A 15,526-nucleotide genomic window follows, 5' to 3' on the forward strand; every position below is an offset into this window, starting at 1 on the left:
TCCATTCCCTCCTTGGTTGAACTTGATGGACATGTGTCTTTTTTCAACCATATTAACTATGTAACTATGAATGCGCCCACATCCCAATTCTAAAGAAATTGAGTTTATCTGGCATCAGTACTGCAGTACTGGCTGGGATGAATTCCACTGACACCAGCCATTCATGTCCCAAAACAGCCGGTGTCTTACATATTGTGAACCCGGCCTTTAATTGTAATGACATCATGCAAACAGCTGTATTATAACTGCATATAAGCTTTGGGTTTTCCAGATGTAATGCAGAACCTTGAAGGTGTTTGGGGCTTTGCATTATGTTTGTACTGTATGCCTTCGATTGTTTTCCCTTTTTTATTTTAACCAGATGCTATATTACAGAGATATAGTTCCAAAAACAATACTTTTACCGGATGATGGCTCTTTAACGTTAACGTTTTAACATTATAGAGTTGCACATGATGTATTGTTATTCAATGTGCAAAATTATTGTATAAGCAGAAGATAAATCTGAACACTAGTAATTTCTTCCTTTAGGAGAGCCATTTGACCCCAGCACAACTCTGATGTGCGCAACTTCTAATATTACTTCAAATTTATTGCTGGGAACCCGCTATAACTATGATGACAAAAAATGGATGAAAATTCTCCAAAACTCACGTGATGCTTTTCTGATTGTCTCATCAAGCTGGGGTCAGGTGAGGACTTTGAAATCTATAAATTCATACAAGGCGTTGCACATGGATGATCTGACATGTACATGCACTACAAGCAAAGCCCAATAATTTAATTGAGAACTGTGGAATACATTGCCACACATTTCTCCATAAAAAAGGAGATGTGCGGCCGATGGCTGATTAAAGCACCTAGCATCGCTAGCAATGTCTGTGTGGTGGCCCACTATTGAGTGCCTTATGCACCTGTTGCTAAATTTTCACACCAGATTAAGTGGTAATGAGGTATTTTACAGTTTCGCCACTAGGTGTCAGTAATCTATATGTCTATGTATTGCAAAGCTGAGGAAGATCATGGGTTAATGTTTTATGTGTACCATGTGTTGTTGTTGTTGACCAATAGGATGTGCTCTCTACTTCTGACTTATCTCTTTTCACATTTCTTATGCACACAGTCATCTCCACCACTCACAAGAAAGTTCACTTTAGGCCTTTGTAGGAGGAGACACTGGTGGAGGAAGTGCATAGGGAATTCTAACCAGATTCTCAGAGAGGGGAGATGCAAAAACTGTTGTTCCTGCAGTAGTTAATCCAGGGCCTGGCTAATTCCAGTGGCCAATTCCAAATGCAGTCTATTCTAGACACTCACGTGTATAGATGCAGATAGAGGCAACCAGTTCTTTCTCTACTACCACTACGTTTAGTATGCAATGCTTAGGACTTTTAAGAGAGAGGAGTCTAGAGTAACTAGCCTGGTAGGACAAAGCTACTATAAAAAAGGTCTATGTGTCCTATTTCGCAGTGCAGGTAAGTGGGACACCCCCGTATACTTAGTTTCGACTGGGGCTTGTAGTACCCTAACAGGATGGGTAGCTCGACACTGTAGGGCACAAGGTGGTCAGACACAGTCTAAACACAACTACAAGTAAAATTCTCACTATAAAGTATATCTCTTCAAGTTTCGTCAGAATACACAGCTATATCGGTTTGGGGCTTCTTCGACAAACTCCTCTACTCTACTCTTCAAGCACCACTACAACTACCTCTCTTCTATTCTACTTCTCAAGCACCTCCTTAAAGCACAACAAGTTCAAGCACTAAAGTCTGTGTCCAAGATGTATCTATTCTACAAAAGTGTATTGTACTATTGAAGAGTTTGACAGTAAAGCTGTTCTATTTTTACATCCCTGGGACTCTGTCATACTTTGTACGCCATGAAAGTTCATGTTCCAAAATCAGAAGTGGATCCAACAGGAAAGAGAAGTACAAGTCTTCCCTTTATATTTTCCATCCTATTTGAATTCACTTTTGGCTTTGGCACAAAAACTCCATTGGCAGTTTCTAAAAAAAAAATGCCATGTATGAAACCAGCATAATACAGTTATTAGTCTATTCAGAACTATCTATGCCTTACATACTCTTTCCTACTCATGTCAAGTTCATGTGAATGAACCACTATTTTTCCCCTTTTAGCTGTATGATGCCTTTCCTGGGATCATGCGATATTTACCTGGACCACACAGAAAAATATTTACTCTTCTCAAACCACTTGAAGATGTTGTGAAAGAATCAGTTGAAAGCCACCAGAAGACACTGGATCCGGCCTGCCCTCGAGATTATACTGATTATTTTCTCCTCCGTGTGAAACAAGTCAGTGAATAGTCTGACTCAATTTAATTTTTGAACGGGTTGGGAAGAAGAAACAACTATAAGGCTGGATTCACACTACGTATATTTCAGTCAGTATTTTGGTCCTCATATTGCAACCAAAACCAGGAGTGGATTGAAAACACAGAAAGGCTCTGTTCACACAATGTTGAAATTAAGTGGATGGCCGCCATTTAATGGCAAATATTTGCTGTTATTTTAGAACAACGGCTGTTATATTGAAATAATGGCCGTTATTTACTGTTATATGGCGGCCAACCACTCAATTTCACCATTGTGTGAACAGATCCTTTCTGTGTTTTTAATCCAATCCTGGTGTTGGTTGCAATATGAGGACCACAATACTGACTGAAATATACGTAGTGTGAACGCAGCCTAAAAGGTTGGCCAGAGGATACATAGTGAGACATATCTGACCAAACATAGTTCTGTGAACCACAATGATATATCCTATTGTAAGAGCCATTAAAGGGAGGAGCTGACAGTGTGCTGTAGTTGACAGTTCCCAAGTAAAAAGGTACCTTTTGGTAATTTGTCAGGGGAGTGGATTATCTCGGATATCCTACTGTAATGAAGAGTCAAAGAGGAATTGTAGCTCAGTTTTTGTGCTGCACTCTGGCACGCCTCACCACTCCTTCCTCCTCCCTTTTCTTCATGGATAATCTCTGCTTCCTGGCCTCCTACTCAGCAGTCAGCCAGTGTTTCTAATTGCAGATCAGTCCTCCAGTCCTCTGTAGGCACTTTATGTCTGAAAGAAACACTCAGATATAATTGAATCTCCTAGCTGTAATGCATTGGAGCTGTGGTCTAGGGGTAAATCACCAGTGTAGAGACCAACAACAGTTTTTTTATACAGCTATTTATTTATTTTTTCTCATTATTGTATAAAAACTGAATTTTAAAATTAATTTGGATGTGAATGAGAATTCTTAGCACTTTTAAAAATAATACAATAGTGAGAAAAAAAAAGAAAAACTATGTAACTATATTTAATTTCTATCAGAGGAATAGAACCAAGGAAAAAAAATCTGTTGTTAGTCTCTACACAGATGATTTACTCTCGATTTATCTATTTCTTAGTGTTTCATTCAGACATAAACTACTTATAGAGGCCTGATCTGCAAACAGACATACAAACTGACAGCTGAGGGAGAAGGAGGTCGGGCAGCAGAGATTATTCATGAAGAAGAGGGATGAGGAAGCAGTGAACAACTCCTCTTGGACTCTTCATTACAGTAGGAGATCCAAGATTGCACATGGACAAATTTTAAAAAGGTAACATGCTCACAAGGGGACTACCCACTACAGCACCTTGGGTAGGGCCTGGGTGCAGTCAAATTCCCTTTAAATGGTTTAGTGATCGCATTGAAAGGGGACCTGGAGCACTGCTAAAGATTCATGGGTGCAAATTCTCAGCTTGAACCCCCATCTGTTGTTTTTTAGATGTGCTATCTCCAAAACAGAGATAGATTGATTGATTGATAGATAGATAGATAGATAGATAGATAGATAGATAGATAGATAGATAGATAGATAGATAAACCTTTTGTTCATGGAGAGATAAGCTTGTGCCAAAAGTGTCTGGCATCAGTTTTTCCCTTCTTTCTTTCCAAACACATAAAGGCTGGAAACACACACTGCCACGTTTGTTTCCAGCCATACACTTGGTTGAGTCAAGTGGTATCTAGCTCCACACTCCAGCTGTCTCAGGCTAAATTAGTGGGCAACTGCAGACTTATGTCTAAATCCATTCCACCTCAGTGCAGCAAGAGAGTGGGGCCTGGAGCTGGAGATCCTAGTCCTGGCCATTACTGTTGTCCATAACAGTTGTTGGACAGCATGGGCAGGCGTCATAGGTGGTAGCTACTTATAGTTTCCTGACAAATGGGGAGGAGAAGGTTAACACTTGACAGTTTTTACAGAGCCTCAACCTATTATGTGCCATTTATAGGCTATGTTCACACTACGTATATTTCAGTCAGTATTGTGGTCCTCATATTGCAACCAAAACCAGGAGTGGATTAAAAACACAGAAAGGCTCTGTCCAAACAATGGTGAAATTGAGTGGATGGCCGTCATATAACAGTAAATAACGGCCATTATTTCAATATAACAGCTGTTGTTTTAAAATAACAGCAAATATTTGCCATTAAATGGCGGCCATCCACTCAATTTCACCATTGTGTGATCAGATCCTTTCTGTGTTTTCAATCCACTCCTGGTTTTGGTTGGAATATGAGGACCACAATACTGACTGAAATATACGTAGTGTGAACCCAGCCATATACTGTACAGTTGTCTTCATAGTTGACAGAGGGGCTTCAGGCTTGACTAAGATACCAGTACTTACATTGTCATATCACCTGTTGAAAAGTTACATTATTACATGTGCTCTTTTAGGTTAGCCTTACCTTCACGAACATTTCAACCCCCCAAATATATTCTATAGTCAAACCATACTTCAATTTTACTTAATTTTTCTTCAAAGGAAGAGAAGAACAGCAAGACGGTTTTTAACGTACCATGTCTTATAGCCACCGTATTTGACATGTTCCTTGGAGGCTCGGAGAGTTCTTCAGTTACAGTAAATTTTGGTTTCTTGATTCTTGTAAAGTATCCAGAGATACAAGGTAAATGCTTGTGCCATTTACAATGTATGAAGTGTTTCATACAGTACATCCTGATGTGTGACTCCTCCATGTATTTATTTACAGGAAACTAGTCATCAGCCCCTATAGTGTGTAACCCCACCACCACCATATATTTTTCCAGACAATCTGGTTTTGTTTATTCATCTGCAGATAAAGTTCACAAGGAGATTGACCAAGTGATTGGACGAGAAAGAGAACCCAGGGCAGATGACAGGAGCCTTATGCCCTACACAAATGCTTTATTACATGAGATACAAAGATATAGTGATGTCTTTCCATTGGGATTTACTCGATCCACCACAAGAAATGTGACCTTTCATGGTTATCACCTCCCCAAGGTAATCTTCTCCAGCCAGTAGCGGATTATAATAGGTCCGTTTGGGGTGGTAGCCTGGGGACCTTGAGCTCCTGGGGGGCCCATGACCACCCAAACAGGCTTATACTTTCAGTGGTGTATTGTTTCCTGGCTACAGTTTTGATATGACTTGCAAAAAAATCTATCCCGTATCTATGAGCACCACACTAGGGCTGCTATAGGTACAGTGGGGTGGTCCCAAGCTTGGTAAACAGCCCAAGGGCTATGCTAAAATTAGGCCCAGGGCAGTTTCTAGACCATTTTGGCTACAGGGCGAATCTGAAAAAGTGCTGATGATGGGAGTGTGCATGGTGTGGATGATGGGAGTGTGCATGGTGTGGATGATGAAAGTGTGCATGGTGCTGATGATGGGAGTGTGCATGGTGTGGATGATGGGAGTGTGCATGGTGTGGATGATGGGAGTGTGCATGGTGTGGATGATGGGAGTGTGCATGGTGCTGATGATGGGAGTGTGCATGGTGTGTATGATGGGAGTGTGCATGGTGTGGATGATGGGAGTGTGCATGGTGTGGATGATGGGAGTGTGCATGGTGTGGATGATGAGAGTGTGCATGGTGTGGATGATGAGAGTGAGCATTGTGTGGAACTATCATGCACACAATGCTCACTCCCATCATCCACACCATGCACACTCCTATCATTCACACCATGACACCATGCACACTCCCATCATCCACACAATGCTCACTCCCATCATCCAGACCATGCACACTCCCATCATCCACACCATGCACATTCCTATCATTCACACCATGTCACCATTCACACTCCCATCATCCACACCATGCACACTCCCATCATCCACACCATGCACACTCCCATCATCCACACCATGTCACCATGCACACTCCCATCACCCACACTATGCACACTCCTATAATTCACACCATGCACATTCCCATGGGAAGCTAGTGTAAGTGTTAAAGGGGTAGTGCGGCGCTCAGAAATTATTCACAGAATAACACACATTACAAAGTTATACAACTTTGTAATGTATGTTATGTCTGTGAATCGCCCCGTTCCCCGTGTCCCCCCACCCCCACCCGTGTACCCGGAAGTGTGGTGCATTATACATTACCTGATCCGTGTCGAGGGCCGTCCGCCATCTTGTGCCAAACGTCATCTTCGGACGGACGGCCGAGTCGCTGCCGCCCGTCCCCCCTCCGCCGCGTCACAACTGTGCTCAGCACAGTTATGCTCAGCCAATCGCGGCTGAGCATCGGATGACGCTGCAGCGGGCGGCTGGCATTCGGAACAGTCGGAGCTGTTTGCCGTCCGCCCGAAGAAGACGTCGCTGAATGAAGATGGAAGACTGGTGTCGGCACGTGACAGGTATGTATAGCGCACCACACTTCCGGGTACACGGGTGGGGGTGGTGGGACACGGGGTACGGGGCCATTCACAGACATAACATACATTACAAAGTTGTATAACTTTGTAATGTGTGTTAGTCTGTGAAGCTAAAATTATTATGTTAATTTGTTTTCCCTAAGACCCATTGGCATCACAACATATGGGGTAAATTCGCCCCTGCGAGCCCCTGGGACGAAGGAATATTTAATGAAAAAATAACAATTAAATTTTAATCCCCTCCTCCATGAGGTATAAATAGGCTCCACCTCCCCCTAGACCTCAGTCTAATTATAAAGAAACATAAAACACAGGGAGGGAGTCTTGTGATGCCAATGGGTCTTAGGGAAAACAAATTAACATAATAATTTTAGCTTCCCTTACGTCCCATTGGCATCACAACATATGGGGAATTAGCAAGCATTATCCCCAATGGGCGGGTTATTTATTACGTCCGCATTAAGAACAGATCTTGCAAAGGTTGTTCTTGACAAGAAAGAAGTATCCAGCCTGAAATATCTCACAAAGGTTGTCAAAGACGACCAGGTAGCTGCCTGGCATATGTCCTCAAGTGGCACAGCGGCACGCTCTGCCCAAGTGGAGGCCACAGCTCTAGTAGAGTTAGCCCTGGTAAATTCTGGTGGATCCAGATCAGCAGAGGAGTAACATAAGGCAATGGAGTCACAGATCCATCTGGATATTAAAGGTTTTGAAGCCTTTCTCCCCTTGTTCTTTCCTGCGAAAGGGATAAAGAAATTCTCGTCTTTACGAAAATCACCTACTCTATGTAGATAGATCTTGATAGCTCTGGATACGTCCAATAAAGAAAGATCCAAGTCTTCTTTAGATGATCCAGTAGGAGAAAATACAGGCAATACTATTGGCTGGTTGATGTTGGCAAATGAAGCCACCTTAGGCAGGAATCCTGGAAGGAACCTAAGGATAACTTTGTCTTGGGAAAAAAAATCACGTATGGAGGTGCAGAGCCAAGGGCTTGAAGTTCTCCAACTCTCTTAGCAGAGGTAATGGCTAGTAAAAGAGAAACTTTCAATGTTAACTTGAAGTCTACTTCCTCCCAAGGCTTAAAGGGAGGAAGACACAGGCGTCTCAACACAAAGGATAAGTCCCATGGGTCTACCTGCTTTACCAGGTTAGGCCTAGTCTAGCCTTAACAAAATTCTTTACCTCCAAGATCTGAAAAAAAGATGAGTTTAGGTGTGCAGAGAGGGCTGCTATCTGCACCTTGATGGAACTAGGTTTTAATCCTTTATAGAAGCCTTCCTGTAAAAACTCCAATGACTGTGGAGTAGAAGGTTTAAGTCCATCAATACTCCTGCTTACACACCAATCTTGAAAATCTTCCAAATCCGTGCATAAGATTTATTTGTAGTGCAACTACGAGTGTGAGAAAGGGTATACTATACCTTCTCAGAAAAACTAGAGTCCAATACGGTCCTCTCAGTCTCCGAGCTGTCAAGCTGAGGCTGGAAAGATTCCTGCACAGATGTTGACCCTGGAATATTAGATCCGGATGCAGAGGTAATCTCCAAAATTCCCCTCTGCTCATATTCATGGGCAGGGTGAACCATGCCCTCTTCGGCCAGAAGGAAGTTATTATTATCACTGACAACTGATCTTCATCAAACTCTGGGAATCATGGCTATGGGAGGAAAGATATACGCCAGCTGGTATGTCCGTGGTATTGTCATTGAGTCCACTACCGTGGGATTGTCTGCCCTGTAAAGGGAACAGAAATTCCTCAGTTTGGCATTGCTTGCTGATGCCATGAGGTCTCTCTGAGGAAGCCCCCACCTCTGGGTTAACTGAATGAACACTCTCCTTGAGAGAGACCATTCCCCCGGTAATGTCAGGCCTCGACTCAGTCAATCCGCCAATATATTGTCGACACCCCTGATATGAATCGCAGAGAGTCTGGTTATTCTGGTTTCTGCCCAACAGAAAAATCTTCTCTACTTCCCTGAGGAGAGAAGGGGATCTGGTACCTCCCTGTTTAGGTACGCCACACAGGTCCTGTCGTTCATCCGGATTCTGACTGCTCTCTGTAAAATAGGAGGAGAAAAATGAAGAAGAGCTGGGTAAATCGCTCTAAGCTCCCTCACGTTGGAGGGCAGAGCGGATTCCTGTTGACTCCAAGATCCTGCAGTCGTGATGACTGTCAGATGAGCTCCCCAACCTGTTCCTGAAGCATCTGTCGTGATGGTTATCCAGTGTGGTTCTGAAAATAAACTCCATGTTTGACTTGTCTCCACCACATTAGAGAATGTCTTGTTTGAGTCGATAGAACATGCATCGCATCCAAGTCCTTCAGTCTTCGGTTCCATACTGTTAGTGCTTCTCTCTGAAGAAATCTCATGTGCCATAACGCCCATGGCACCGCGTCCGCAGCTGAGGCAAGGAGCCCTAGAAAGCGCATTTATGTTCTTATGGATACCTGACGAGGAGGAATTAGGAATTAAGTCTGATTTCTCTATGTTGATAAGCCAACCTAATTGTTGAAGTATGTCCTGGACACAACTGAACTCTCAGAAGATCCTGAGTCTGAGTCATAATCAACCAATCATCCAGGTAAGGGATAACTTTATCCCCTGTAAACGGAAGCGAACCATCATGGTGACACTACCTTTGTGAAAACAAAGGGTGCGGAGGTATTCCGGGTGGAAGGACTTTGAATTGTAAGTGTCTTACCTTCCCCTGGATTTGGATGGCGAAGGCTCTCCTGTGAGCCTTCAGAATCGGTACATGAAGATATGCATCCGGTAGATCTATGGTGACCATAAAATCTCCCTCCTGGAGGATAGATTTTACCGATCTTATGTTCTCCATGTGGAAAGTCTTCTTTACGATGCATCTGTTGAGATATCGCAAATCTATAATAAGCCTCCAATTTCCGGATGGCTTCAGCACTAGTAACACTGGGGAGTAAACTCCCTGACCGATCTCAGATAGAGGAACATCCTCTAGAGCCTCAATGGAAAGGAGGCGAAGAATTTCTGTCTCTAGGACTAAGTGTCTTTCTGGCTTAAGATTTCTTGACAGAAGAAATCTTGGAGGAGGAAGAGATGATAAATGAAGGACATAACCATTTTGAATAATATTTAACACCCAGTGATCTTTTCTTAATTCTTCCCAGGCAGGGAGAAACAAACTCAGACGTGTTCCCACTGGACAGCTTCTGCGTCAGAAGTCTGGTTTCTTGTTGGTGTCCTTATTCTGCTGCTTCCCGGAACCTCTTCTGGAATAGTTTCTTCCTCGACCTCTGTACTGGTATCTCCCTTTGCCTCGCTGAGGAGATTTTGCTCTGCGAAAGGAATCACCGCTCTTATAGGACAATGGTAGGGACTTCCCCTCCTTGTCAGACAATTCCTCCATTAATTTATCCAGCTCAGAGCCAAACAGCCTACCTTGCTGGAACTCCATATTACAGAGCTGAATTTTGGAGTTAGCATCTCCAACCCAGGGTTTTAACCATAGCGCCCTTCGGCAGCGGTTGAGAGCGTACTAGTTTTTTTACGCTAACCTGGTTCCCTGAGATGCATCATCGCAGAGGAAGTCAATGGCCATAATGACCTTTTTTAAGGAGCGAAGGACCTTGTCCCTGCTAGCTCTACCTTCCAATTTTCCTGGACCTTGGTCAGCCATCTTCTTAGGCTTCTAGAAACCTCAAAAGAAGAAATGGAGACTGCCCCTTGGGCTGCCGCTGCCGTATATGATCTCTTGAGGGCTACCTCCACCCTTCTATCCATCGGATCCTTAAGATTGGATCCGTCCTCCGCAGGCAGCACAGTACATTTTGACAGTTTTTTTGAGGAGGACCAATCCTATCCTCTTCTATTTCCTCAGGGTGTATTTCAGTTTGCACAGCTTAGCAGAGCTTGTGAATTCTATCAGCTGTGAAATACCCCCTGAATAATTCTTTCTCATCTTCAGAAGTAGAAGAGGTTTCAGAAGAAGATGATGAGTTAACTTCATCAATCACAGTAAAACTGAAAATGACCATAATCTTACAGCCATAAAATAATATACTCAGAGGCTGGGAGTAGAGAGAGAAATACTCCATTTGGTCTTTAACTTAGGACACGGGCGGCGATTCTCATTAGCCGCTAAAGTCTTTTGCACATAGTCCTTGACCCATACAACTACATCCTGAACATCAGGCTCCTCATAGGTTTAGGTCTACATGAAGGACAGCGTACTTAGGCATTATAAATATTTTTAGGCATTCATAAATATTTTTATGAAAGAAAGGATGAATCTTATCTGGAAAAAATCATCCTCCTACGGTATCCATAGCCGTCAGGTAGTGGAGTCTCACACTCGGTACATGAAGTGCTTCCTTAGAAGGTCTTTTGCCAGCAGCAGGACTGGTCTCCATTTCAGACATCTGCAAATAATCAATGTATTACAATACATATAAACCACTAGCCTGGCTAGAGTGATATCGGAAAGAGACACTAGGTGGCAGCAACACTTACTTTTAAGTATATAGAAGAGAGATCACAGCACTTTGCACTCAGATGTTTTCTATTAGATCCAAATGAGCCACAGAAAATCCTTCCAGAGGAAGACAGCCAGACCTAGAGGTAGCAACAGCTTACCCTCTGCCTTGGACACACAGCTAATCCGGCATGCAGAGAGCGCGCGCCGCTGCCGGCCCCCGGAAGTGACATGACGCCGACGCCGCAGTGCTCATGGAGGAGGGGATTAAAATTTAATTGTTATTTTTTCATTAAATATTCCTTCGTCCCAGGGGCTCGCAGGGGCGAATTTACCCCATATGTTGTGATGCCAATGGGACGTAAGGGAATAATTTTTTACCCCTTTAAACATTCAGCAATAAAATACAAGTGATAATAAGGAGAAACTAAAGAAGCTTCCCACTCCCCGTCCCCCTCCCTCTGCTGTCTTCCTAGTGATTCCCCTTGCCCAGATCAGCTGTATGTATATAAAGGAATGAGAGAGCAGAACTGACACAGGGGCTGTCATGCTGTGGCCAGGTCAGGGGAGGAGACTCTCTCTTCCAGGCTGCTGGCTGTGTGCAGTGTCATGTGCAGAGCCACCAGGGAATGTCCTTGCTCTGCTCCACTCTCCTCTTCACAGGATACTGGATACAGGATTATCCAGCCAGCTCCCAGGACACAAAAGGGCCACCCAGGAGCCGGGTGCTGTGTGTGGGGGCGCACTGGAGACTGAACCCCTCTTGTACAGACAATATGTCTGCCACTGCTGCTGAGTGAGGTGGGAGAGGGCGCCCCCTAGCTGTCAGCTCCCCGTGCTAGAAACGGCCCTTAATCCACCCCTGTTTGCAGCTAATAAATGGACACTGTCATTATATTTAAATAATGTTAAATCAGCAGGGGAGGGGATATACTATATCTTTGCAATTTACTTTGTTTTGTTTTGTTTTTTTTAATTTATGTTTTCTATGTTATACAGTATGTCATGACATGTGACACGGCCGGCTCACAGAACAGCCAGTGTCGTACGTTGTGTGAACATGGCCTTAGCATGTGAAATGCATCTGACAGATTCCCTCAAATAAGCAAATGTATTCTAAAATGTGCCATGCTCTTCCATAAGTGAAGCCTGTCCGCAAAAGATTTTAGCTTTGAAGCAGCTTATATTCTGTGAATAGACCACACACTCACACACACACACACTCACACACTCACAGGGCCATTTCTAGGTTATTTTGACTACAGCGCGAATCTTGCTAAAAGAGCCCCCCCCCCCCCACGTTACTATGGAGAAGCAGTGTGTGTATTATGGCATAAAGCAGTGTTATTAAAACTTTTTGCAGTGACTTACAGGTGACGTCTTCTTTGATCTGAGGTGTCACTCCCCCCCCCACTTCTGCCGCGGACCACCATAATGATTTCTTGCAGCAACAATTTATCTCTTCTGAACCTGCCAGACAAACATCTCAGGCTCCGCACTTTTACAACAACTTCCACTTCTTTGTGTCTTGTGAAGTAAAGTCAGTAGTTATGTGGGTTGCCCCCTGTATGTAGGATCCCCTGCTGTACCCCCATATAGTAATAATGCCACCTGCTTTACCCCCATATAGTAATAATGCCTCCTGCTTCGCCCCATACAGTAATAATGCCCCCTGCTGTGCCCCCATCTGGTAATAATTTCACCTGCTTCGCCCCCATATAGTGAAAATGCCCCCTGCTGTACCTACATATAGTAATAATGCCCCCTGATTTTCCCCCATATAGTAATAATGACCCCTTCTGTACCCCCATATAGTAATAATGCCTCCTACTTTGCCCCTTTATAGTTAAAATGCCCCCAGCTTTGCCTCCATATAGTAATAATGCCCCCTGCTTTGCCTCCATATAGTAATAATGCCCCTTGCTTTGCCTCCATATAGTAATAATGCCCCCTGCTTTGCCTCCATATAGTAATAATGCCCCCTGCTTTGGCCCCGCTAGAAACAGCCCTGCACACACACAGATGCAGATGCCTAAAATATATTCACTCTGATTTCCCCCTCAGGGCATGAATATCATCACCTTGCTGACCACAGTGATGCGAGATCCGTCACACTTTGAAAAACCGGAAGAGTTTAACATCAATCACTTTTTGGATGAAAACAACAAGTTTAAGAAAAATGATGGATTTATGCCATTTGCAGCAGGTTGGAATATTTTTCACCTACCCTTCTATATAAAGGGGTACTACCACCTCATCTAGTATAGTTAGATTATCTATAATGTAGATTTATAGAAATATAGTGTATATACTGTATATATTGAGCTAGATAAGTTTATAGATCAATGCTTTTTTGTTTTTTAAATACTTTTTATACTTTTAACATCAGCCTCTTTTTCCAATGAGGTTCTCAATTTTCATAGAACATTAAAGGGGTAGTGCTGCGCTCAGCAATTATTCACAGAATAACACACATTACAAAGTTACACAACTTTGTAATGTATGTTATGTCTGTGAATCGCCCCCTTCCCGTGTCCCCCCACCCCCGCACGTGTACCCGGAAGTGTGGTGCGATATACATACCTGACGCGTGTCGACCCCCGTCTTCTGTCGATGCAATCTTCGGGAGGCCGGCCGACTCGCTGCAGCCGTCCCGCATGCCGGCCCCCCTCTGCAGCGTCATCCGCTGCTCAGCCGCGATTGGCTGAGAATAACTGTGCTCAGCCAATCGCGGCTGAGCACAGTTATGACACGGCAGAGGGGGGCCGGCAGGAGCGGGTCGGCCGGCCTCCCGAAGATGACGTCTTTGAAGAAGATGGCGGACGGGGTTGGTCGACACGGATCATGTATGTATAGAGCACCACACTTCCGGGTACACGTTCAGGGGTGGGGGGACACGGGAAGGAGGCGATTCACAGACATAACATACATTACAAAGTTGTATAACTTTGTAATGTGTGTTATTCTGTGAATAATTGCTGAGCGCTGCACTACCCCTTTAATTTACTTGTGAGTATGTTCTTGCAGTGTAGATGTCATTTATCATTTGTAATTTACGTCTATTAAAAATCTCAAGTCTTCCAGTACTTACCAGCTGCTGTATGTCCTGCAGGAGCGTGATGTATTCTTTCCAGTCTGACACAGTGCTCTCTCCTGCCACCTCTGTCCATGTCAGGAACTGTCCAGAGCAGGAAAGGTTTTCTATAGGGATTTGCTGCTGCTCTGGACAGTTCCTGACATGGACAGAGGTGGCAGCATAGAAAACTGTTTCAGACTGGAAATAATACACCACTTCCTGTAGGACATACAGCAGCTGACAAGTACTGAAAGTAAAGTAAATTACAAATCTGTATAACTTTCTAGTACCAGTTGATTTGAAGGGAAAATGTTTGGTGAACAACCCCTTTAACAATGCTAAATGCTGAGCCACCATGCTGCTCTAATCATTGCACCTATAAGTAATGCATGTAACCAAAGCTCTGAATGCAATGTACAATTCTGTAATGTAGTACAATTCTGTAATGTAGCAGCAATCTGAATATAGTATACAAGGCTGCCAGAGAATATCATTGACCTCCTTATCAGCCCATGAGCAAACTATAGGCTGTTCTATGGCATAGGCTGTGTCAATACCAGTCTTCAGTTTGTTTATGGACACTCAAGGCTATGACTGGAGTTTTTTTTTAACCCCCTCATAGCCCTGTGTGTTATTATTAAAATTCATTGGCTATTTCTATACTAAAACTACAATATATTAGTGCCCGACTCAGGGCCGTCTTAACAACATTATGGGCCCCTGGGCAGAGGTGCGAATTGGGCCCCCCCCCAAACCGCCCCCATCAAATCCCCCACATCATTGCATATAGTGCCCCCCATAGTAGCCAATCCCCCCATATAGTGCCCCCCATAGTAGCCAGTGCCCCCCATAGTAGCCAGTGCCCCCATAGTAGCCAGTGCCCCCCATAGTAGCCAGTGCCCCCCATAGTAGCCAGTGTCCCCCAAAACAACAAACCAGTTACTCACCTGTCCGGCGGCCCCAGCAGCTCCGGCACAGGCACCTCCGGCACAGGCAGCGGGGTACAGAGAGACTGCCTGTGCCAGAAGTGTCCAGCTGCACAACACATCCAGGACACAGGCAGCGTCTCTGTACCCCGCTGCCTGTTCCTGGAGGATGACGGGAGTGCGCGCTGCCGGGAGACATCAGCTGCTGGGGCCGGCAAACGGGTGAGTTCCTGGACTGCCCGCCCCTTCTATCGCCACTTAGCTGAGCCGATCAGAAGCCCAGGAAAGTGCTGCTCATTGCACTTTCCTGGGCTTCTGATCGGCTCAGCTGAGAAGTGATAGAAGGGGCGGGCGGA

The 15,526-nt window shown here is 44.2% G+C and overlaps 1 protein-coding gene across 1 annotated transcript in view; it reads left to right on the top strand.

The window, feature by feature from the left end:
- LOC138766103 (cytochrome P450 2C4-like) overlaps window positions 1–15,526 on the top strand; it is a 53,395-nt gene that overhangs the window by 11,874 nt on the left and 25,995 nt on the right. Inside the window, exons 4-8 of the mRNA XM_069943449.1 lie at window positions 532–692; window positions 2,142–2,318; window positions 4,825–4,966; window positions 5,138–5,325; window positions 13,233–13,374. Of these exons, the coding sequence (XP_069799550.1) occupies window positions 532–692; window positions 2,142–2,318; window positions 4,825–4,966; window positions 5,138–5,325; window positions 13,233–13,374 (810 nt within the window). The remainder of the gene's footprint in view (window positions 1–531; window positions 693–2,141; window positions 2,319–4,824; window positions 4,967–5,137; window positions 5,326–13,232; window positions 13,375–15,526) is intronic.

Source organism: Dendropsophus ebraccatus, chromosome 10 (assembly GCF_027789765.1).
Source record: "Dendropsophus ebraccatus isolate aDenEbr1 chromosome 10, aDenEbr1.pat, whole genome shotgun sequence".
NCBI classification, from domain to species: domain Eukaryota; kingdom Metazoa; phylum Chordata; class Amphibia; order Anura; family Hylidae; genus Dendropsophus; species Dendropsophus ebraccatus.